Below are 26,434 nucleotides of genomic sequence, written 5' to 3'. Positions count from 1 at the left end.
ACAGTGATGAGACTAAGAAATCCTGAGACTAAATTATTAACAGATCTTTCAAGTATGCATAAGAGAACAGCTGACTATATCAAATCTTTCCATTTTATCTTCTCTAGGTATTATATTATGAACTACTAGCAATTCGAGAAGCCTGCATCAGTTTGGAGAAAGACTATCAACCTGGAATAACTTACATTGTAGTTCAGAAGAGACATCACACTCGATTATTTTGTGCTGATAGGACTGAAAGGGTAATCTTTTATCTTTTGTAATACTGTTATAAGCAAAGCTTACCTAGCATAGTTCATAGAGCACTTAACAAAGGCTCTCTGCCAACAGCAGTTTCTAATGTATAGTAGCAGGTTACAACAAAGCAGATTTTGAGTACCGCAGCATCAGAATAGGTTAATTTTTAACTTTCTAGAATATCTGGTAACACTACAAATGTTCAGAATCCCATTATGCTTTTTTATTGTGAAGAAACTCATAGTTTTAAAATTGTTCTTTTTCTTCATATTTTCCTTAAATGTTTAGAAGAAAAAAGTTATGTTCTCTTTTTAAAATATCTTGTAAAAATTATTTTTACAAGTGAGGCGCTTTCTAGAGTGGTTAGTGGAAATTCATGCAAACTGACTTTCATTTCCCATACTCTGCCCCCATCTTACAAACCTTAGAGCAGAGAAATCTGAGGATTGCAAGTGTCAGTGTCCCCTGGGGAAAGGGGTTCAACAGAAAAGACTGAGAAAGGGAGGAGTGTGTCTTGTCTTTGGTACATATTTGGTCTTTGATTACACTCATTGAGTAACTCTGGACAAGTAACTTAACATCTCTGTGCCTGTTTATTTCTCAGCAAGGTTTGGATAATATTAATATTTACCTTATTTGCATTTTTGAAAGGATTGAAAAATTAAAATTACGTAATGCACCGAGAATGGTGCTTGGCACATCCTAAGCACTCAGTAAAGCTTAGCTAGTTGTAGAGTGGTGGTAATGGTGGCAATGATAAAGAAGAAGAAGTCATAATAGCAGACACTGTTCAGGATATTTTTTGTAAATAACTCATTTAATCCTCACAAGCAACACTATGAGGTACTTACTATTATTATTATTATTATTATTCCCATTTTCCACAGGAGGGGGGACTGTGGTGCATGGAGGTTAAGTAAACTCCAAGGTTACAAAGCTAGTAATTGATAGAACTAGAACTCAAATTAGGCAGTCTGGGTCCAGAGTGCTCTTAATCACTGACCTATACCACCTCTTTAATAGCAGTGATAATAGTTTTATTATGGCCTCCACATTGTTAAAGGCCTTTGATCCCAAAATTAGTAGGTACATTTCTGTACCTAGAAAACCAAAGGTTTCTTCAAAAGTAGGATTAGGAAAACCTAAGTTAGATTTAATAATTACTAACTTCTGATGTCTAGTCAAACCTTTCCTTCATTTGTTTGCTTCTCTTTCACCTTTGCTCTAAATAATTCTAATTATATTAGATGAAAGATAATTGTAAATGAAGAAACAGAGGCACAGAGAGGAAAATAGCATGCCCTAGATTTCACAACTAGAAACTGGTGGAGCTGAGATAGGAACACGTGTATTCTGCTGCCTCTCTAAATGGAGTAAACTTTTCTTTTTTAATGGAAGTATAGTTGATTTACAGTGTTGTGTTAGTTTCAGGTGTACAGCAAAGTGATTCAGTTATACATTTACATATATATATATGTATATATTCTTTTTCAGATACTTTTCCATTATAGATTATTATAAGATAGTAAATATAGTTCCCTGTGCTGTACATTAGGTCTTCATTGTTTATCTATTTTATATTCTAGAGTAAGACTTTTTATATGTATTAATTAGGAGATTTGTGTGTTAAGAATAGGCATATAATTTCATAGATTATGAATGTTTTTCTTTGTTTTGTGCTTTGGTAAAGGCTAGCTGGTTGGTCCACACAGTTATAATTCAAGCCATCACTTGATAGCAGTCCCTCACACAGAGGAAATAATGTCTGAGTCAGTAAAAAAAGTTTCTGATTTGCTAGCCATGTAAACCTTAACTTATAATTAATGATTTTAAATGTGTTAGGGATAAAGAGATAGAGGTGAGTGTACCTATGCATTTTAAAGTGTTTTATTAAGAGCATTTCATTATCAGGCATTTCATACTATTTCATTCACGTGATATTCTACTCAGAGAAAATCACGATGCCTCATTTTTTTTTTTTTACAAGATATTAAAACTTCTAGTAGGAAGTAAAAGGAATAGAGCCTTTGCAGCCATTTCCATGTTTGACTGTCAGTTCTGCCCTTCATTTTATGCTATTGAGCAAGTTATTTTGTATTCCTGAGCCATGATTTCCCCTCAAACAAATGGGAATAATGCCTAATTTTCAGGATTATCACAATTAGAAATAATTTATGTAAAGTGCCTGGCATGTAAATGGTTAACAACTGATGACTCTAGTTGATGTTGTCAGCATTCTTTCCCTCTTAAAATATAGGTTTCTCCAAGGAAAATGCTAATTTTCATAAAATTACACATTCAAGAGTACCTCCCATGCACAGATGCCATAAATTAGAGCACTTAAAGTAACTTTAAAAAAAATTTTTTTTAGGTCTTCTACCCTCATTAGGATCAACTACCAGCTAAGCATCAGTAGAGACTAATAATTCTTTGTTGTTTATCAGCTCTCTCAGCAACATTTAAGAGTAGGAACTAGGAATAGAATAAGATCTGCTCTTAATGCCTGCTTAAGTAATAATGTAGTGACACAGGTGATCAGTGTATATATTTATACTTTTTTACAAGTGCTTTCAGCCACATTCTTTACCTTTGTCTTGTTTGTTTAAATTTTGACCAAACAAATCTAGGTCGGAAGAAGTGGCAATATCCCAGCTGGAACAACAGTTGATACAGACATTACACACCCATATGAGTTTGATTTTTACCTCTGTAGCCATGCTGGAATACAGGTAAGCCTATATACTTGGGGTGAAATATTTTAATTCAGGAACTTCCGTACTTAACGCTTTTTTTTTTTTTTTTTAATCTCAGAAAAAGGAGAAATACTCTTCTCTGCAGTTCAAATTGTTTCCACATGAAATGAGATGAAACTTTCAGTAACTAAACTGTATCCCCTTTCTCTCCTTGAGAGGGACTTATTTCTGTGAAAATACCATAATATAAGTAGTTTAATATAATGAATCTCCCTAAATGAGGTCCCTAATTTAATGCAAAACTTTAAAAAAATCTGAAATACCTGATTATTCCTTTGACATATACTTCTTTTTGATAATACTTCTTCATAAAAATCTTTTGACATTTACTGGCAGATACTGAGTATGTGAAAGAGTTTAATTGTAGAATTACAGCTTTAGGTTTCAGTTAAATAATTTTAAGAGTCTTTTCTTATTTTCAGAAAATCTTTTTGTTAATTTGTTAGCTATACTTAGTAGAGCAGAAGCTTTAATTCAGTGCTTCTCAGCAACAGACAGTGAATCCATAGTTCCAGGATGTCTGAGAGAATGTAGCCCAAACCTATTTTTGTTTACTTGTCATTGATTAAAATAGAAATTTCAGGAAGATGTACCTAACTGTGCATCTCTATCTTTAAGCTTTGTGTGTCACACATGCACTAACCCCAGTTTCACTCTTATGGCTTTAAAATTATTATCCCACTCATTTATGTATGTTCTTATATCTGCTCCTCTTTACAATGTACTTTTTCATGGTGGGTGGTAATAGTCAGCAAAACAAAGTTAAAAGTACCTTTAGAGGTAAAATCTGTCTCATTTGAGTACATGTTTTAACCTAGTGTTTCCCTCTACGTATCCCAAGGAACACTACTGCTATGACTTTTTAATGAATATAGCAGAAGGGAGAAAAAAATTCTCTGTTCATGTAAATTTTAGAAATGCTGGTTGAACAGATTTTTTTTTTTACTCTAGAACTCTTGGGTTCCAATGATATGCTAATGGTTATTATGAATCCTTAAGACAGAATATTTCCCCAGTGCATTTAACCAGAAACTAGGGAACATTTTGGGCGGGGGGAGGGGGATACCAAATTGAAACGTTACTCTAGTCAGCAAATAACCAGGAATATTTCACAGGGACTAAAGACAGTTCTTTACACACCTTCTTAGCGTTATTAAAATTTTCAAACTTTGAGATAAAAAAAAAAGTCTTGTTTTTTACCAGCTAAAATTAAAACGAAATCATTTCTAACCAGTATAAGAGATTATTTTTTCATATCACTACTTTTAACTTTACCATTGAGTAGCAACTCCTTTATGGCCAAACTCCATTACTTAACATTTATATTGGTCATATTGGTCAGCTTAGTCCCATTTCCTCCCCTCCCCATTTTATTTTGAGGTAAAATTCCCATTCATTTTTAAAGCTTAAATTTACAAATCAAAGCTTGGCTCTTCCCTTCTACCCTCCACCTTCCCAAGACAGGCTAGAGCTTTGGTCTTAGTGTTTTGAACAGGTAAGAGGACCATAGGCTGACTCTGAAATACCCTCTTCCCTTCCTCCTTCTAGGACTCTTAACTCATCTGGTACCACTGACTGCCAGAAAGTCAGCAGTGGAGAGGCGACACAAGTCTTTCTGTGGTCCATTCAGATTCTTTCTAACCCTTTAGCCTCCGTGGAGCTGAGGACCCTCAAAGGGCAGCAATGTCTTTCTTTGGCCCCTTCAGTGGTATAGACCCCAACTCCTTTAGGTTAGATTATTTCATGGGATGGGTCCATGGCTCCTCCTCCTCTGCTCATTTGCATTTTTTTAGGCTCCGAAAACTGCTTCCAGGAACTCTCACCACTCTAGCTCTGTGGAGTCAGCAGAGTGGGCCTGTGGACTCTGAGCTCAGAAGTATCCAGTTGTGGAATGAGATGATAGTCTCTCCCTTTCTAACAGGTCTCATCTTTATAACTGATTCTCTAGGAGTGCCCGTTAATTCTCTTCAGGGGAGAGAGAATGAGTTTCCTCACAACTAAAATAACATATTTTCACAAAAACTTCTGCCTCTTCCTATGCTGAGAGGAAGAGGGTAAGATGAGAAGAAGCCAGAGCCAGGGATTTGGTGATCTCCTTCATTGTCTCCTTCATTGAGCCCTTGAGAGAGGGTGGCTGGCTCCAAAGATTGGTAGCTGTTTACAATGTAAGCTGCTCAATACCTTTAGTCCTCTGCTTTGGGCCTTAGTTGAAATTCTAGAACAGCAGGGGAAAAAAAAATCCCACTTATCATACTGTTAGAAACATATTAACTGGATGGAGCATGTGACCCCTCTGACCCACTGAAGGAAATTCTCCTGAAGAGATGAATGCACCCTAGTGAGGAGTCAGAGTGGGCAGTGTCCTAAATTATGACTTCCTGATATAAATTGGCAGAACTTCAAAGATATTCTTCACTGTTGTTTAACAGTTCTTTGACTCCTCTTTCATTAACTCTTTTTACCTTTTTCTGTGGGTTCCTGACCTTGGTCTGTTGCCTTAACACTCAGCACATGACCCCTTCCTTTTACTTCATTAAGAAATTATATTGTCAGTCATGCCTGTTTTCTTCCCTCCTTTCTCACAGGAAAAAGGGTCAACCTGTAGGATTGTTCTCATTTATTCTTGCCTGCCTTAAGTTGGCCTTAGTTCACCAGTTATCCTCTCACATATCTTCAGTGTCTTCTAAACTTCTGATTCCATTCCTTTAGCTTATAGTTACCCCTGTCCTAAAATACGGTTCCTTGATCCTGCTGTTCTTTTAAGTTATTGCCCCATATCTTTCTTCCATTTGTCACCAAACCATGCTTAAAAGAATAGCCTAAACATACCCACCAGGATGGCTGAAATTTTAGAAGACAAACAGTATTAAGGACATATAGCAACTGGAACTCTTACACTCTCCTGGTAGGAGTATAAATTAATACGAACATTTTTTAAAACTACCTGGCACCTACTAAATTTAAATATATGTATGCTCTATGACCAGGATTTCCACTCCAAGTTAGCCAACAGAAAAGTATGTCTATGTTCACCAAAAGATAATATGTTAATGTTCATAGTAGCACTGGTCCTAATAGTCAAAAAATATAAACAACTCAAATGACCGTGATCAGTAGGTTGGATAAATAACTATACAAATGAGCTTATACAACAGAATATTACACAACAGTGAGAATGATGCCAACAATATGTATGAATTTCATACACAATATCCAACCAAAAAAGCTAGACCAAAAGGGTACATACATTATAAAGTTCAAAAACAAGCAAAACTGAACTATGATGTTAAAAGTCAGGTTACGAGGAGCAGGGTGGCAGGTGGGATAGTGACCAAGAGAGGGCACAAGGAGGCTTTGTAGTTGCAGTTAATGTTTTTTAATTTGGGTGCCAGTTTCGTGGGTATATTCACTTTGAAAATTCATCAATCTATATGTGAACATGGTCTATGTACTCTTCTCTATATATTTATACTTCTATAAAATGTTTCCATTAAGAACAAAAAAAGACTAAGCTTGTTTTTTCTTCATCAGCTTACAGCAGCCTGCCTTCTGCTCCACCACTATTGCTCCTTGATCTCCCTAACATCTGACGCTGTTTACACGCACTCAAGGAAACCATCTACCATTTGACTTCCACTACATGTTTTATCCTACCTGTCATCTTGCCATCCTGTTTTTTCCAGATTTAGTTCTTCTTCCATCCACTCTTTAAAATTTTAAGTTCAAATAATATTCATGACTTTGAAATCTTTTTACAGACAGAATGTTTCTACGGATTTCCAGGTTTTGAAGCTATTTTTGATTGTACCCTCTCACCTACCACCCTTATCTAATGAATCCCTCAACTCTACAGAATGTACCATCTCACTCTTAGATCTAGTCTTTATTCTTATCCTCACCTCCCCTGCTTAGTTCCAGTTCTCATTATTACTTTCCTGTACAATTACACAATGATCCTGAGTGCCCTTGTTGAGTCTGTTCTCATCAGATTATTTAAAACACAACTAAGACCTATCATTCATCTACCTAGTGCTTCACATCCAGTGAAGGTGAAGTCTTATCTTCCTAGGACAACATGTAGATTCTATTCCTTATATCTAACTATCTTATTCCCTTCACTTCTGCTACCCCCTCAGTCTCTGTCTCTTGCTCTTTTCTCCCATTCTTCCCTCCTACTCCTCCCCTCTCCTTTTCTTTTCCTCTCTGTCTCCTCTCTTTACATATACAAACACGCAACACAACTTCAGCCATTCTAAACTACTTTTAGATAGTTCTCATAACTGTCTTGCCCATGCTACTCTCTTACCTTAAGCATTCTTTCCCTAACTCCTGCTCTTCCTTTAAGACTCATCTCAGACAACAGTTCTTCCCAGTAGCCTTTCTTGTATTCTTCCCCAAGACAAATGCCCTTCCCCTGCACTGCCTGAACACCCTGTGCATACTTCTTTGTTGCATTTATTACACAGCATTGTAACCATGCTTTTGTTTCTCTCCCCGTCTCACTAGTCTATAAGGTGAGAAAAGGAAGAGGTTACTCATTCATTTAATCAACAGATATTTAGTGTGTACCTCTTAGAAGATAGGTGTTGATACTAGGTGTATGGAGTGAGCAAATAAACATAATCTCTTCTTCTTTTAGTTTATTGAGGGAGATGTATTAAGTAAGTAACCTCATAAATATATATTTATAAATGGGGTAAGTGCAATAAAAGGAAAGTAAAGATAGGAAGAGAGACTTTAGTGGGAAACTGATTTAGATTGGGAGATCACAAAAAGCTTCCCTGAGAAATGACATTTCAGATAAGATCTTGAGGGATGAGTATGAGTTAACCAAGCCAAGAATTAAGAAGCAGCACATATATAAGCCCTTTTGGTGGAAAGAAATTTATCCATTGCAGGAATCAAGTGGAGGCAGCTACTGCAGTATGAGAGTAGATAAGAGAGATAGCCTGACTGGACCGTGTAGGCCTTGTTGGGCAAAGATGAGGATTTGGATTTAGTCTAAGTGCATTGAGAAGCCATTAAAGCTTTGACTGGGCACTAACATAATTAGGTGTGTGTTATGTCTTGTTTTTTAATTCACTCTTATTGAAGTACTGATTGTACTAAGTAAGAGTAATATTGAGGACATCAGTTAAGAATCTGTTACCGTAGTCCAAGCAAAAGATGATGGTGGTTGGGACTAGAATGGCGATGGGAGAAAATGAATGAATTGCATATAGTTAAGACTTTTGTCCTATCTCTTCCCTGTGCCTGAAATGCTCTTTTCCCTGGTCTCACCAGCTCTCATTATCATACAGAGCTCACTTCCATGTCTCCTTCTCAGAGAGACAGGCCTTCTCTGACCACCCAGTCTAAAGTAGCCACAGAGTAATCAGTCTTCTGTGCTATCCTACATTTTAATTCTCTTGATAGCTCAGTTTCTGATGGTTTTATTTATATTTTATCTGTTTCATCGCTGGGATGTGTGTCTTACTCATTATTGTGGGCCCAGTACCTGATACAGGACATGACATATAGTGAATGTTCAGTAAATACTGAATGCGTGAGTGTATAATATATTATATATGCATTATAAACATATAATTTGAGGGAGGTTGGATCCGGTAATAGCTTGAATTTTATCCTCCAAATCTTGCACAGCATCTGACAAATGGTACTCAGACAAATGTGTGTTAAAGTATGCGCTGATCTTTCTCCTTTTCTCCTTTGCCACTGCCATTTTCTTAGTTCATACTTTCATCATCTCACAGGAATACAAATGCAACATCCTCCTAATTGTTCCCCTTGCTTTCAGTTCAGTCTCTTCCTCCCTTATTTTTTTTTTTTTAAATGATACTTGTTTTTTGTTTTGGGGGGTGGAGTATTTTTTAATTCATTTTAAATTGAAAACAAAAACAGTTCACCCTTTTTTCACCACACCCGGTCTCTGATAACCACCAATCTGTTCTGTGTATCTTTGACCTTGTTTTATTTTGTTTTGTTTTAATTTATTCATTCATTATCTTACTTTGCTTCCACATATATGGCATTTGTCTTTCTCTGTCTGACTTATTTCACTTAGAATAATGCCCATATGTATGTATGTATGTATGTATGTATGTATATCAGTATATCACAATTTCTTTATCCATTCATCCATCAATGGACACATAGGTTGTTTCCATATCTCGGCTATTGCAAATAATGCAGTATAGGAATGCATACATCTTTTTGAGTTAGTGTTTTGATTTTCTTCAGATAAGTACTCATAAGTGGAGCTGCTAGATCATACGGTATTTCTATTTTTAATTTTTTGAGGAACCTCCATACTGTTTTCATAGTGACTGCAACAGTTTACTTTCCCACCAGCAGTGCTTAAGAATTCCCTTTTCTCTACCTCCTCACCAACACTTGTCATTTCTAATCTTTTGGATAATAGCCATTCTGACAGGTATGAGGTGATATTTCACTGTAATTTTGACTTGCATTTCTCTGATGATTAATGATATTGACCATCGTTTCATGTACCTGTTGGCTATCTCTGTGTCTTCTTTGGAAAAATGTCTGTTCAGATCATCTGCCCATTTTTTAATTGGATTTTTTTCTTTTGTTATTGAGTTGTATGAGTTCTTTATAATTTTGTATGTTAACCCCTTATCAGATACATGATTCGCAAATATTGTCTCCCATTTAGTAGGTTACTTTTTCATTTTATTGATGGCTTCCTTTGCTGTGCCGAAGCTTTTTAGTTTGATGTAGTCTCACTTGTTTATCTTTGCTTATGTTGCTTTTGCTTTTGGTTTCAGATCAGAAAAAAAAAATTATCAAGACTTAGGTAAGGGAGTTTACTGCCTGTGTTTTCTTCTGAGAGTTTTAAGTTTCAGGTCTTTCATTAAGTCTTTAAACTATTTTGAGTTAATTTTTAGTGTGTGGTATATGATAATGGTCCAGTTTTAGTCTTTGCATGTGGCTATCCAAATTTCCCAACACTGTCCTTTCCCATGGTAAATTCTTGGCTCCTTTGTCATAAATTAATTGACTATATATGCAAGGGTTTATTTCTGGGCTCTGTATTCTGATCCATTGATCTACCTGCATGCTTGTTTTTATGCCATTGCCATACTATTTTAATTAGTACAGCTTTGTAGTATACAGACATTCCCTACCATATGATGGTTTGACTTACTATTTTCTGACTTTACAGTGGTGTGAAAGTGATATGTATTCAGTAGAAACCGTACTTCAAATTTTGAATTTTGACCTTTTCCCAGGCTTGTGATATGCAGTGTAATACCCTCTCACAATACTGGGCGGCGGCAGCAAGCCATAGCTGCCAAGACACACCATCACTAGGGTAGACAACTGATGTGCTTACAACCATTCTGTACCCAGACAACCATTCTGTTTTTCACTTTCAGTACGGTATTCAATAAATTACATGAGCTATTCAGCATTTTATTTTAAAATAGGCTTTCTGTTAGATGATTTTGCTCAACTATAGGCTAAGTCTTCTGAGCACTTTTAAGTTAGGCTAGGCAAAACTATGAAGTTTGGTAAATTATGTGTATATTAAATGCACTTTGACTTAGGGTATTTTCAACTTAAAATTGGTTTATCAGGACATAACCCCATCATGAGTCATGTAAGATCTGTGTAATATTTTATTTCTTTTTCTTGGCTAATTTCTCTGGCTAGGACTTCCAGTACTATGTGAATAAAGTGGTGAGAGTGGCATCTTTATCTTTTTCTTGATGTTAGAGGAAAAGCTTTCACCTTTTCACCACTGAGTATGATGTTAGCCATGGGCTTGTCATATATGGCCTTTTTTATGTTGAAGTATGTTCCCTCTATACCTGCATTGTTGAGAGTTTTTATCATAAATGGATGTTGAATTTTGACTTCTATTTAATCTGCTTACTAGTAATCAGTCTGTTAAAATTTTCTATTTTCTGTTTCATCAGGATTCTGTTTCTAATCCATCCTCCATATAATTGCCGATATTACTTTTATAAATTCCAATCTCATCCCTCCTAAAAACCCTCCTGTTTAAAAAGCTGTGCAGTGCTTTCCCTGCCGCCCCTAAGTGAAAGTCTGAATTCCTAAGCATGTCATTGAGTCTGATTCCAACTGTTCATATCACCTTCATCTTTTCTCTCTCATATACCATACTCTGTTCATTCTAGTCTATTAGCTATTCCCCAAATATGCCAAAAAATTTTATGCCCCTTGTGCTTTTGTTAAGGCTGTTCATTCTGCCTGGTGTCTTTATCCTGTCCACCCCAAAAAGGCCAAATCTCACTCCTCCCCAACTTGGTGAAGGGCCCCAGGACTCACCCTCACCATTTGTTCCTTTAGTATTCTCGTGCAGGGCTTAGTAGTAGCAGTACTATAGCCGTGTATTGGGTGTTTTATAATTGTAGATGCTCTGCTCCTCTGCTAAAGTACAGTTTTTCCAGAGACAATAAATTTTTTGACTTTGTTGACTTTTTCTTTGAATTCATAGTACCTAACATAGTAGCCAATACATAGGAGCTCAACTAAATGTGCTAGGTTTTTATTATGGTACAGTGTGTATGCATAACATACGGTTTATCATTTTAACCTTTTTAAGTATGTAGTTCTGTGGCACTAAGTAATGTGCACTATTGTGCAGCCATACCACCTTCTGTCTCTGGAACTTTTTCATCTCTCAACTCTCTGTACTCCTTAAATACTAACTCCCCATTCTCCCCTCCCATCATCCCCTGGCACCACCATTCTACTTTGTCTATATGAATTTTACTACTTCAGGTACCTCATATAAGTAAATCATACAAATTTTATTTTTTTGTGACTGGGTTATTTCACTTAACATAACATCATCACGGTTCATCCATGTTGTAGTATGTGGCAGAATTTTCTCCCCTAATAATAATATTATTACCATACCACCTTTTATTTATCTGTTCATCCATCAGTAGATACTTGGATTGTTTCCATCTTTTGGCTATTGTGAATAATGCTGCTTTGAACACAGGTGTGCAAAAATCTAAGTCTCTGCTTTTACTTCTTTTGGATATATACCCTGAATAAAAACTAAATGTGTTTTTAATTGATTGTTAAATTAGAATGTTTTACTAATGTACAAAGTTTGTTTTTTATTTAACTTAGTCCTTAACTAATATTTACCGGGAAGTTTAGAAATCAACAGAATACGCCGTTGCCTTTTATAGGGTACCAGCCGTCCTTCACACTATCATGTTTTATGGGATGATAACTGCTTTACTGCAGATGAACTTCAGCTGCTAACTTACCAGCTCTGCCACACCTATGTGCGGTGTACACGATCCGTTTCTATACCTGCACCAGCGTATTATGCTCACCTGGTGGCATTTAGAGCCAGATATCATCTCGTGGACAAAGAACATGACAGGTAATATAAAAGCATAACAAATACAGATTCTCACCCAAATCCAAGTATGCTCTGTGTGTTAGAATTTTCTTTGGAAATTTCTTTGTTTCCATGTAAGAATGTGCCTCTCTGTTTGCCATAAAGCACTGTCGTTTAGAATTAAAGTTCCATGAGCTATTGTTAGTAATAGTATGATATAGTGATTTTGTTGATTTACCTAGTTAATTCAAGGGAGAGGTTATTGGTGACAGAAGTGATATAAACAGACAAAATGATAGGATGTCTTGGATTTGCTTCTAAATAATCCTAGGGAGGTGCGAGAAGTAAAACAAAATTGGCCTTGAGTTAGTAATTATTGAACCTGGGCGATAGACATGTATGAGTTCATTATACTGACCTCTTTTTTTTAATGTGTTTGAAATTTTCTACAAGTAATATTTTTCAGAATTATTATATCAGAATAGGGTTGGGTTTGTGTTCATTGCCACTTTTCTTACAGTGCTGAAGGAAGTCACGTTTCAGGACAGAGCAATGGACGAGATCCTCAAGCTCTTGCCAAGGCTGTACAGATTCACCAAGATACCTTACGCACAATGTACTTTGCTTAAAAAGTTGAAGGATATTCTCTGAGAGGAAGAACTGGAAGATGAATCGACATACAGTGTATGCTTCCAGTGGAGTCAGTTGAGTGGGGAATGCCTCCAGCCATACAGAAACCAACACTGTGTGGGGGCCAGGGTCTGATCTATATGTTGATACAAGGAAGATCGTTTACTTCATCAAGGAACACAGCACCATTATGCAATATGAAACCAGCCAACTGCTTTTTTGTGCGGTCTCCTGTAGGAAGTATCGCAATTGTTTCGTTTTCACTTTCTTGTAGTCTAACCCTTTTAATGCCTTTACCTCAAGTTGCTTGGCAGCACAACTCTTTGCAAAAAAAAAAAAGGTAAAGAAAAAGTAAATGATGGTTAAAAAAAAAAATACCGATATGAATAATCAAAGTGATTGTTCACAATTATGTGTGCAAAAAAATTAATGTGCATTCGTGTATTCTTATAAAAGATATCTGTATATTTTACATATATACATGTATACTGCATATGCATATATATCTGGATCTACATTGACAATAGATATATATGTGTCTGTGTATATATTTTATAGTTCATTCCACTGGGAAACTTTCTTTCCCTTTTATTATTCTCCCACCACCACTTTTATTTCTCTCTCTACCTTCCTTGCCTTCATCACCTACATTTTTTTTCCCTGATGCTACCAGTGACATTCAAATGTTCATGTATCTGGTTCATTTGAATATGAAGCATGGCAAACTAGATTTTTATTTTTATTTTGCACACCCTACTCCGGTCTCTTGTCTCATACACAATTCTGAGTCCTCAACTCTTAACATTGCTTTCTTAAGAAACAAAATTATTTTTGTTTTTTTGTGAGGGTGAGTGGCCCTTCCTGCTCTGCTCTGAACTTACATTTGCCATTTGTACAGTGTGTACATAAGCAGTAGCAACCTAAACTATTCTTTTTCTTTAGTGAATTTGTTAAAGCTGCTATAAATATAAAACCTTCTCAGAAGTTGTAACTCTTTCTCTCTGTAAGTGATACACATTCTAAAGCCTTCTGTTTCTATGGGTTATACATGGAAATCCCTTAAAGCTTTTATAAAATATAAATATTTTAAATGATTGGAACTGTATAGGGTTGAGGCCTCTGAAATTGGGTGGAGAGAAAGGGTTGTGGAGATCTCTTAATTTTTTTTTTTTTTTTTTTTTGCTAGTTTACTTGCTGCCTCTCATACCTTAATGTGATGTTCATATATATATTTTTATATATATGTGTGTATATATAAACATATATGTATGTGTTTTGAAGTATAGCTTCCTTTTCTTTATATTTATTAGAATAGCGCTTTAATAATTATAGAATCATATTGGCAACATCTTTTATAGAAATATAATCATGTTTATTTTAAGAACTGACAACTTGTTTTTGCTATCTTTTAGTGCAATAAGCAGTTTTAAAAGAAAGCTGTGTCTGTTTGACATCTCTACCACAGATAGTGGGAGAAACAGGCACCTCCATAATTTTAAAAGGGCAAAGTAATACAGCCTTAATTTCAGAAGGAAAGTTTTGTAATTTTCAAATTTCAAGCATGTCTTTTTAAAAATCACAATGAAAATGAAGTTAAATTTCCTAAATGAGTCTGACCTGAATATTAGAAATAAAGTTGAAAAACTTTAAGTAATGACAGTAACTAGCTTAAGATTTAGAAGATATTTAAATTCTTTGAAAATAGATCATGTTTATTAAAGAATCATACTAGTGAGGTGTCCATTTTCATTTACTAAAATGAATCAGGAAAATGTAAAATGACATTTAAAAAAATTTTTTTTTGCTAATTCATCACCAGTGTAACTTTCCTTTTAAAATTAGGGTAATGGTGACAGAGGAAGTTAGGTCTTTGATCATTCTATATGAGTTAAATAACTGAAATGTTGGGAACAGTTTTGCAGAACTTTTGTTTTATTGATTTCACTTTAAGATATTAATAAGTACTATAAAGCTGTCAAACCGAGTTCATCAGTAACCTTGGATTCAGGGGAGCTTTGCACTTTGTAACTCATGAAAATCGCATTTTAATTTTTTTTTTTTTTGCACTGGTTCAGAGTATAGATATTACAGATTGTTTCCAGTGGGCATTGTTGTTAACCTTTCAGAATTCCATCTGCACATGAAAACAAATGGATTAGCTCTTTTAGTTTCTCTCTTACTTGTACCCACATTTATTGTCGATTTACTGTATTTTGAGCCTAAAATCTGAGCCCATGTCCTCTAACAGTTAGGAAGTCTTTTGTCCCTCTGCCAGAAAACTAACAAAGTACTGTATTTTGTATGTCTACTATATTGAAGTGTCTGAAATGCAATTTAAAACACTGTTTCCAAGCTCTTTACGTAAGGTATTATTTGTGTAATATATACATTTTTCTCCCAACCCTCCCCCCCAAAAAAAATTCCTGTAAAGGATGTGTTTTTTTTCATTGAAGTTTCACTGAATATCAAAAATTGTTGAATTTTTTTTACATTGAAAATTCATAGAACATGGGCAAAAGAAGAAAATAGTATATCCTAGATGGTAAAAACTTGATTGTATATGTTTCCTCAGTATGAATAACACATCTTCCTTTATCAGTGGGAATTGCACAGATTCACATGGGAAACTTTAGGTCCCAAGAAAGAACTTTAGATAACCTTTCCTGATTTACTGCTTTACCTAATTTTTAGTCACTTAATCTCACATGCGCTAAAATAAAGCCCACATTTTAAACCTATTTGGAAGGGCTTTTACAGAGGAAAAAAAAATTTTTTTTAATATAAAATTTTACGTTGGAAGTGAGTTCTTTTTAGGGTGCTCTTAGAGTTTCAACACTGCTAGTTTAAAGTTGGTTAACTTGAAAGAATATGTATAGTGTATTTCTATTTTGCTAGCTAACAAATTGGTATATCGAACTTAATTACAAGAAACTTTGTGCTTAGAATTTTAAGGTAAAAGACTATGTGGCAAATATGTTTTGAAATTTGTTTTAATTGTTACTACACTTCTGGTGTAGAATTCCTGATCATTTTTATTTAAAAAAAAAAAGTTTTGAGTTTAATGGTCATGAAATTCAACAGTGACCTGTCTGTTCCTGCCTTTGCTCACTATACAATGAATGTCTGTTGTTTTCTATGATATATGAGTGACACGGTGACTTTAAAATGTCAGTCCCGGCAACTGGTATAATTGATTTTCATGTAAAGAAAAATTGGGAGTTTAATGTATATTCTGGATGGCAAATGTGTCCGTGTAAAGGGCTGATACATATTTTACATTACAGTATCAAGTTACTGGCATTGAGGACCATGCATTTATAATACTGTAGCTGCTATATTTATTTAATGAAGTGGAGTCTGACAGTTACTGCACTAAACAGTAAGGAGATGAGCAGGATTCAAGGCTGTGTTAGACCCTTCTTTCTTTCCTTTTCTTTTCTTTTCTTTTTTTTTTTTTCCCTAAAAAGATTAAGAACATAAAATATCAAGGTAACAAAGGGTGCTGCCATTTTAGTTTCAATTTAACATCAGGATACTCTTTTTTTGGTTTTAGAAATGTGGATTTTGACTTTAGCAGTTTTGAAAAGGGTACCTCAACCTCCTCAGTACTGGTTTTTGGCATATTTTTACGGAAGTACAGATGCCCTTTATTTTTTTCTTAGTATTTTACCTTTTAACAAGTTTCTCAGAAAAAGTATTCTTCTATGGAAATCTTCCTGTTTATAACCTATTAATTTATTTATCTTCCTAGAAGAGAGTCTAGCTAGAATTCTAGTGGGAATGTACTAGGTTTTTCAGAAGGCACCTGATAAAGATTCATCTCTACCTTCTAGCACAGAGACTCTAGCCTTCTAAAAACCTATACTAGTTTTCCAAACTAGGTTCTCTGATGACCCACCACTGCCTAAAGTTTACTTGTATATTCTGTAAGGATTTTAGTATGACAGACCTCATGACAGGCTTAGTCACAGCAGACTTAAGGTATGTCTAGGGAAATAAAAGCTGAGCTGCCATTCAGTAGAAACGGCTAGCAGAGGATTTCAATGTTTAAGGAAAAGGTGAACACTCAGAGTGCCAGTAATAGATCTGAAGTAATTAGATGGATTATAGACCAGGAATTAGAGATACTATTCAAAGAGTTTGGTGGGTGTTTGATTCAGAGGCCAACATGAATTTGCTGTGAGTGGTGGTTTTTATGACGCCCATGAAGCTAGCCACTTGGATTCAGCCAGAATATTTTGTAGTCTTGCTAGTTGAAACTTGATAGTAATGTTTTGCCAAGAAGCTTAACTGAAAACTCAGTGATTTTTATTCAGTATCATTAGACTTGAGTTCAATATTTATTTAACTCATCCTCTTAGATATTCTCCTATTGAAAACTTTTAAAGACACATTATCCCTAACAGGAACTTGCTGCCTAAATAATCTTTTAGGAGTTATCAGTCAAGCTGCAAAAAGACATCACTGGCCTGGCAACTTTATTTTATTTATTTTTATTGAAGTATAGTTGATTTACAGTATTGTGTTTGGCCTGGCATCTCTATTTTGGCTTTTTTATCCATATGAATTTTAATCCTTTTCATTCTTTTTTGAGGATTCATGGTTGTCTCAAAGCTTCAATAATAATAGTTGGGAGAGCTTACATCAAGTGAGGCCTTTGTGAGTGACAGTATAACCCTGACTCTAAAGTCTGTCTTTATTTTCCTTTTTCTCTCCCATTTGGTCATATAAAGCACTTTGTGATTCTATAGGGAGTCAAAAAATAAGCCAAGAATAATGTGTAAAATCAGAACATAAATGTGAAAGTGAGAATTTTCTCCAAAAAACTCATTTCTTTTTAAATTCCTGATTATACTAAGAACACTCTTGATCAGTGGCAATGTTAGAAATGATATTGTGATTAATGAAACTTAAGCTGACTCCCAGGAGAAAAAAAATCTCAACCTCTCTTCCCCTCTCCCGACCCCCTTCTCCCTCTCTCCCTCTCTCTCCCTCTCTCTCCCTCTCTCCCTCTCTCTCTCTCTCTCTCTCTCCCTCCCTATATATATATATATAGGGATATATATATATATATCTCAAAGGGGGAAATACTTTTTACTCTTCCTGTTTTTAAAAATGGTACATTTCAGCTTATAATTTTCCATGTTGGTCAGAATAATTTCTTTTAGCTAAAATATAATGGTCAAGACTTGTGCTAATATTATTGACTGCTAATTGAATTTTATTTTTATTTACCCATCAAAGATAGTGCTCTAGATTTTTACATTGCTGTAAGAATCTATTGCTCTTAAAGTTTGGATGTTAAAGATTTTTATTTGAATTAAAGATCATAGGTTAATAAATTTCATATGGAGGGCTTGAGATTGACCAATGAGAAGCCCTGTTTGAAGTTATCAGGTCAAAATTAAGATTCTGTCAGACCATCCAGCCATTCATTGGTCTCCCTTCCATTTTGAAATCAGTGTCTAAGGTAACCAAAATTTACTCTTGTGTCTATGTTAGGGTCTCAGTAAAGCAAAAATGTTCTTCAGGGTAGATGCTGGATTAAATTTTTAAATCATTTTTAAGAGCAAGGCGGTTCTTAGAAAGTGCCTTTTCAGAAGATGGTGCTGTAGATTTTTATTTTTCAAATAGCACAAGGCTAAACATTTTAAAGATGAATTATTTTAGGAACTCCAAGGGTGTGACCGTTTCATATAAATAATGTTATTTGTTGTCCTGAATCTGGTCCAAAGGAACCAAGTAAAGCTTTTATTCAGCAAAGTATCTAGGTAAATGCTCACCAAATGAATTTTGTAAGTTTAAAAGCAATTTTTAACAGAATTAACCTTTTCATTTCTCATCTGTGTTGAAGGCAATTTATAAGGCACATAAAACAGCAGATCTTCTTAACTTTTTGACAAGAGTATGGGTATAGTAGCAAGTGCCCAAAGGCAAAGGTAACTTGCCAGAAATTATGTCATAGGCTACCTTTTTCCCCCCCAGCATAGATTGACCCTTTTGTAAATATCTATTGGCAACCTTTCCTGATTAATCTTTATTAGAGAAGACTGTATATAAGGGTAGAGCCAAGTGACCATGGGAATCAGTCTAAAGGAAAAAGTAAAATGATTATGTCTCTGTCTTTAGGGAAGTTTTCTTTTTCAGGTACCAAGAAATATTCTAAATGATTCTCTCTCTTTTCTAGCATAGATGAAAAACAATGACAGTGCATCTGTATGATCAGTTAATTAGAAATAGAACATGTAAAATTGGGCTTCGGGGGAAACAAGCAAAAGGAAGGATAATAACAGGAGCATCATGCTTGTTAGAAACCTGGTAATCTACCAGAAAGCAATTTTCCCTGAGCTAGGAAGTAGTAAACAGTAGTAAATGATCACCTAACCAGTTCTTACTTGTGAATTTGGTGAGCATTCTTCCAGAAAAGAATAGACATAAAAACAGACAAAAAAACATTACACCTCAGTAACCTTGTATGCTGCATTATGTAATAATGATAGTAAAATTATATTGATTGTTTGGAGTGTACTATGTCTGTCTGCAAATATACATGCACATTAAACTTTTTCATTTTTTTTGTAATGTCTTAATAGCAATTATGAGTTTATTTTTTAATATTAATTTTCTATTGTGATGTTTGTATTTATTGGCAATTTGTGTGCAACTTTTATATTTTGCTTAGATTAAGGTATTTTTTTAATAGATATTTCCAGCTTTTCCTCTTTCTTTGTTATATTAGCAGAGGTTAAGATGGACTGTTAATATACCAACCAAACTACTATTTCCATAAAGTCTAGAGTTTGGATTTTTACCGATAAACCAGTAACACTATTTTGTAACTTAGAATACTTAATGTTGTTTATATAGTGGGCATTAAAGACAGTCTTTAGACAAATTTCTAAATGTGGAGGGGAGGTGGGTCTTTTCTGTAAGTTAGATTTCTTTCCCTTAAGTAGCAAACTAACATTAACGAATTGGATTTATTTTACCTGATCTGTAGTTTGGGGGCAACTTTTCAAATAAATGATTGTTATTTCTTTTTCTAACTTCAACTACATTGAAACTGCTTAAATGGTTACATCATCCAGCATTAGGATTATGATACCATTTTTATAGGCCTGGAAAACAAATAGCAAATGATCAAGAAGTCAGTGATCATTGACTCTGAAATGGAGTCTCCCTTCCCCTACCATAATTATATTATATGGAAGATTTGCTACCCTGATCTTTTCCCTAGCATACTTCTAAAGATGAGTCAACCCTGAGCATCAGCGAAGGAACAGAATTTAAGTGGCTAGGTAGAACCAGAGATAAAGACTGATTAATACAGTATTTCAGTTAATTAAAATTTTAACTAATAATATGAGTGTGAATTAATTGGAAGGAAGTGAAAAGTATGATTATAGAATATTAATTTCAAGCATTTATGGTCACTCCAGTTTCCTAGTGAATAGACCAAGATTATTTGTATTGACATTAATCTTTTATAAAAATACATTTGAAATGAATTCTTTTAAACAGGTAAAATATTTCCATTGTGTTTTTACATGGTGAATTTGCTTGATAAGCCATTTTTTCAGTGAGACATTGAAAGATAAATTTTATCCCATTCTCTGAGTTTTAAATTCTAAATTATCACGTTTCAATGTATGACATTTTGTGGTACTATATTCTATTCTTCCACTGAGAGGGGATAAATGAGAAAATTTTAAGTAATTGGGAAAATGTTTTCATATTACATGAAATTTTACAGTTTAAAATGAATCCACATATGATTTCATATAGACATTAGCCATTTGTGTATAATATACTATTCTGAGCTACTTCCTTCACCCCTGTGTCAAGTATTAATGGAAGGTTGGTACTCTGAGGATAGGAATTTGTTGCTACTAAAAAACTTTGGAGCAGTCAGATATATTTTTGTTGCAAATACATGTCCTCCTCTTAAGGATGTTTATTGTGGTTATAACGTTAATAGTTTTATTCATTATGTTTCAACGTTGTCCTTGGTTGATAAGCATATAATTCTTGTAGAACAGTATTTTTAAGGCAGCTTTGAGTAGAAATCATCCTTCACTTTCTTTTTTTCCTTCTGAAAGATCATAGGAATCTGACACCTAGAGCTTATTTTGCTCTTTTAACTGGTTGGCTTCATAAATCAGAGTCCCTGGCATCAGCAGTGAATTACCACAGTGAAGTACTTGGTGACTTGTTCAAGTTTACTGTCCCCCTCCTAAGAAAAAAAAGTATTTCTGCAGTAAGTAATAATACATCCCAAAAAAGAACATCATGAATAGTCTTATGTGAGTCGAAAACAGATGGGAGAACTGGTCATTAGAACTTTGCTTTGGGTGTTTTATTATTTCTAAAAACTGTGTGCACCTCTATAATTTTATGTTTAGGAGGCTGTGCCAGAGACTAGAGAGGGAGATTAGTCTGGTTTAATGCCTAAAACTTTCCATCCTTATTTATTTCATGGCTTTAGTTGGAAGGGCAGACATACAAAAATCCCTTAATTTGGCCCTTTAATAATAATTTTAGAACCAAAGGAGGACAGATTCTTTGTACAAAAGTGTTACAGGTGTGACAGGAGGTCTCTGTGAAGAAATGGAGTAGAGGAATTGTGAGAGTATGTAGTGAGGGGAGAAATGAGGAAAAAGAAAGGGTTTATTTCCTGGAATCCTTGGATAGAAACCTTACAGCTGTTTAACATTTGTCCAGTTCCCACAGTTGCATTGTAAAAGAGGGGCTGTTGCTGTTTGAACCTACAAGAGAAACCTAAGAAGAGTGCTTCTCCAACGTAAATTTATTTTATGTTGTTCTCCCAGACCTAAAGTTGCATCTGTTTTCATTAAATTAGAGAAGTTGTGTCTGAATTATAATAAACAAAATTAAATGAAGTATTTATTCTTAAATAGAGCCATGGCATTACTATCAACATGGCTTCTCCAGCTTTTCCCTTTATATAGAAAACACCGAACAGGGCCTTTCTAGACAAGGTATTCTTTCCTATAAAGAAAATGTTTTTGGTGAAAGATTTGGGGAAAACACTGGTAGGTTGTAACAAGGGGGGCATTTTGCCTAACACACACAGTCCAATCAGTAATGGATACAATTTGGTCCCAGGGAGTTTGACAAGAGGAAGGTTTGGTTTTGGTAGCAACAGACTTGGATCTCTGATGATAAATAGCTCCCTGTTTTACAGAAAGGGAATGGCCTCATAGTATTGATGATCCTGCAATGTGCATGTGCTGTTTTTCTAATTCAAAAATCAGGAATGGGGGGAGGGTATAGCTCAAGTGGTAGAGCACATGCTTAGCATGCATGAGGTCCTGAGTTCCCCAGTACCTCCTCTAAATATAAATGAATAAATAAACCTTAATACCTCCCCCTCAAAAAAAAAAAAATAGAAAAGGGAAGGAAAGGAAATCAGGAATAGCAAGCACAAAATCTTCTAATGCTTTGTCCCTATAAGATTCATTAAAAGTTTTCCAGGAGTTTCTCATTTCTTAGCCCAAGGCACAACCCTTTTCTCCTCTTTAAAAAACAAAAAGGATTTAGAGGCAGCTTCTGTAGAATTCTACTGTGAGTAAATAATAGTCTTTAAAAGACTTGAGAAAGGAAGATCACATGCCGCAAGTTATAGCGTGATTGAGAGACTCTTTGAGCACTGTTTTCATGTTCATGTCAGTTTTTCCTTCAATATATATCATTCTTTGATTTACTTGAGTAACGTCATTCTGTTTTGGGATATAATCAGTGTTGTATGCCATTTATGAATTGTGCAGTTCTCTCTCCACCCCCATACACACACACACACTGTTAAAAATAAAAAGAGGAGAGATTTTTAAGAGGGAGAGAATGAGAATCATTAGGATGTAACTTCAGTTAATACAGATGGAAAGAAATCCTAACTCAGTTAAATGACAATTAAGATTGAAAGTGTTGATGCTGCAGGTATTGTCTCTAGCCATAGAATTTTTTGCTAGCTATAGAGTGATAATGTGAATAGAATATGTATCTGAAATAGGATGTTATAACAAAGTGACAAAAGAAAATTATTCTTGAAAGTAATATTTCAGTCTTCCGCAACAGAGATTTCCCATATTATGGAAAATTAATATGGCTTTTGGTTATGATGAATCAGACTGATTTAAAATTCAAAAGATTTGTGACTTTTATTCTGACATATATAAATATTCTATCAAATGAATACTTAGACTATTATTTCCTCTTAATTGATTTTGTCAGACCTCAGTTCTGTAGATCTCTCTCTCACATATGTACTTCTTGGTGTGTGCAAAATTCTATATAAAAAATTTTTTTTAGCTCAGCCTATTTCCTTGTCAAACCTGACCTGTAAAGGAGAAGGCATAAATAGGTTTCAAATGCAGGAACTTTTAGAAGATCACAACTGGAAAAAAACGGTTGAGAACTTGTTGCCTTTGAGAGTAGGAAGGGCTCTAACACTTGAGCTGAGATTTTCAGTTAGAGCTCTACCACTGATTTGATCTGTGTCCTTAGGGCCATTTTCTTAGTTTCTGTGTGCCTACATGCTCTGTGTGAAATGGTGGCGATGACACCTGCCCTCACCTACCTCACAAAGTAGTAAGAGTAGAATAATGTTTATGACAGTGCTTGAGTTCTCCAAAAGAAAAGCTATTCAGAAGTTCAAGATTAAAAAATGTTGTATGAAGAGTTCGTTTCCAGTTTGCCTCTATGAGAGTGTCTTTAATTACCGTACATCATTTTATCAAGCAGGTATAGGAGAAACTGAGGCTTTATCATGGTATGGTGTTCACATACAAATGTATCCTGTTCTGTCCCCCCCCCCCCCAGCACACAGGCTGAATTTTTCTTTATAGGAAAACTTTGGGAAAAGTGTAACTTCAACAACCAAACTCCTTTTAGTGGTGCTATGGCAGCTGTGATTGTATTTTGAGTTAGATTAATGTGGTGAAATCATCAGATAATCAGAAATTAACTTTGCCTTTTGCCTTCAGGCATTTTTACTACATTACTGGCATCAGAGGCTGTTGTACAACCAGATAGTTATCCCTTTGTGTCTTGCAGGTTTTTGGTACCTTTCTTTGGAGTAGGGGGTTAGGTCTTAAGAAGGAAAATGTGCTTATTTCAGTTATCACTTTGCAGAGTTGAACCTTGCTTTCCAATCACCATGTTCCTCTAAATGTTAAAATACAGCAAAAGTTTTTTTCCTTCATTTCAGTTCAGTGCTGAGCACCTGCAGGTGATATCAGGCAGCCCGTTGGTGTCTGACCCAGTTATCTTTTTGGATCATGGGCAGAACCTTACATTTCTACAGGCTTACCCATTTCCCTGGGGGGAAGGGATTCCTGTTTCTAGGAAAAAAACAAAGGGCACAGCACCACAGGTTGTGTGAGCAGTTCCTTGTTGAAACAAACAAGTTTGGTTTTTTGGGTTTTGTTTTTTAAGAAAAAAAAAAAAGGATGCATTTTAGGTACACAGGGTATGAATGCATTCAACATTTATTTTTCTCTCTAGATGCTGACCTCCCCTTGTTGCAGGCAGTCGGGCTTTTCTAGCTCATCACTAACATGGGTGGAATCTGTGTGAGTTTTTATAGGATAATGAAAATTACAAGTACTAAAAGTTGGGGAGATTCATGCTTGGAAAATGAACAAAAAAATCTACCTTGCTGGGTGAGATAGCTAAGAATAATGGGTATATCAGGAATACTTTTAAACAATTTTTGCTGTAATGTGTAGCTTTAATATCTGTCTTCAGTTATAGACCCATAAAAGTATTACTGTATCTTGTGAATAAAGATCATTCTTGTGGACTAGTGTATGGATGCATTCATAGGCTGAGGGAAGCAGTGGGGTGTGTGTGTGTGTGTGTGCACACGAGTGTGTAAATATCCTATGTTTATAACACTGTGTATTACATAAGTTTATATAGAAAAAAATACTGTGTTCCTTTAGTGTTTGGGGGACTAAAATTGTGATATAACCATTCCAGTGTAATCTGACCACTCATTCTAGAGAACACTTATATTACACACAAATGCACACCCCTAAAGCGTTGCTAACTGCTCCCACTTTAGATAATTGCTGCTTTTTTTTTAAACCCGAAGTAATGGAGGAGGAAACAGCACTCTTTTTAAAGGGGCTTTTTTGAAAAGTAAAATGTAAATATAGGACACGTGGGGAGGGTGGGGCCACCTGCAAATGTCCTGCAGATGGACAAATAGCCTTTTAAATTTTACTTTTTAACCATCTTAACCGTGTGTGCCTATTTGTATTGCAGATGTGAACTATTTTTGGGAGTTGATCTCAGTATGTTTTGAAACTGAATTATTACATAAAATCAGAGTAACCTCTTTCTCCATCCTCCTTTTCCACACTGACTATTCTTGCCAAATATTTCTACTGATACCAAGTTTCAGCATGGTAAAATGACAGACTTTCAAACCTCCTTCCTCATCTTCCCTATCCTGTCTTATGCCTGGCCTGGCCTTATATTTTTTGTTAGCTTTTCATAAGTAAGAACAATTTACTGTAGTAATTTAGAGACTGCAGAGTTTCAAAATGTTTCTCCATAAGCCTTCCTTTGTTAATGTTTGGTTACACAGTAGCATCAGTTAAAACAATGGAGTGAGTGTGAGTTTGTAATATGCTGTAAGATAAAATCTTGAATGATACTAAACTGACTGCCACACTTTATTAAGAGGAAATTGGATTATATGGTGGGTGGGAGCAAGTCTATGATATATATGTAATCACTGTATAATTAGAAACACCAAATGCTGAATCCTATCACTGTGTACTTGGGGGCCAGGCTTTGAATATGGTGGTTATTTTAATTCCTTGAGAATAAATGTAATTAAGACGAGCAGAAGGCAAATAAAGTTTTTAAACAAAAGTGCTTTTTTTTTTTGGTATTTAAATTATCTTCCCAAAAAAGATTACTACAAAAAACTTAGGGTTGAAATTGAGAAGCTTGAAGAAGCCGCTTTTTAAGCAGTTCAGTCACTTACACTATTTTATGTTGAAGAAATTGTTATAATTCTTTCTGAGCCAAACTGTCACTGAAATGTCCTGTGACAGAACCACTCCTCTTTTTTCTGCCATTCTGTGTATCGGAAGGGTTCTATGTTGTATTTGTTTTTAATCCTTGATTTTAAAAAATTAATGGTTTTAGTGTTGCTTAGCTTCAGTTTGAAGTGTAACTTTCACTAATAACTGCAATAAAAAGAAAAGCTTTGCTCTAAACTTTCTGTCGTGTGGACATCATTACGCTCTCTCTTCAGGCTTAGGTAAAGGAGCCAGTGTGATAGAGTGGGAAGAATGTAGGTTTAAGAATCATGACGTCCTGGGTTCAAACCTGGATTGCATGACACTCTGGACAAGTTCCTTGATGCTTCTAAATCTCCACTATAGAGAGGCCTGCTGGAATATTAAATGAGTTAATAGATGGAAAA

General features: G+C 35.1%; 1 protein-coding gene across 3 annotated transcripts in view; it reads left to right on the top strand.

Moving 5' to 3' along the window:
• The window catches only part of AGO3 (argonaute RISC catalytic component 3), a 109,476-nt gene extending 83,251 nt beyond the window's left edge, over positions 1-26,225 (top strand). For all 3 annotated transcript variants that reach the window (XM_031464729.2, XM_031464730.2, XM_064493766.1), the window contains 4 exons: positions 108-242; positions 2,865-2,966; positions 12,185-12,384; positions 12,863-26,225. In XM_031464729.2, the coding sequence (XP_031320589.1) occupies positions 108-242; positions 2,865-2,966; positions 12,185-12,384; positions 12,863-12,971 (546 nt within the window). In that variant the 3' untranslated portion in view covers positions 12,972-26,225. The remainder of the gene's footprint in view (positions 1-107; positions 243-2,864; positions 2,967-12,184; positions 12,385-12,862) is intronic.
• Positions 26,226-26,434: the final 209 nt, after the last annotated feature.

Source organism: Camelus dromedarius, chromosome 14 (assembly GCF_036321535.1).
Source record: "Camelus dromedarius isolate mCamDro1 chromosome 14, mCamDro1.pat, whole genome shotgun sequence".
Lineage (NCBI taxonomy): Eukaryota > Metazoa > Chordata > Mammalia > Artiodactyla > Camelidae > Camelus > Camelus dromedarius.
This window is presented reverse-complemented; position numbering and strand designations above follow the sequence as displayed.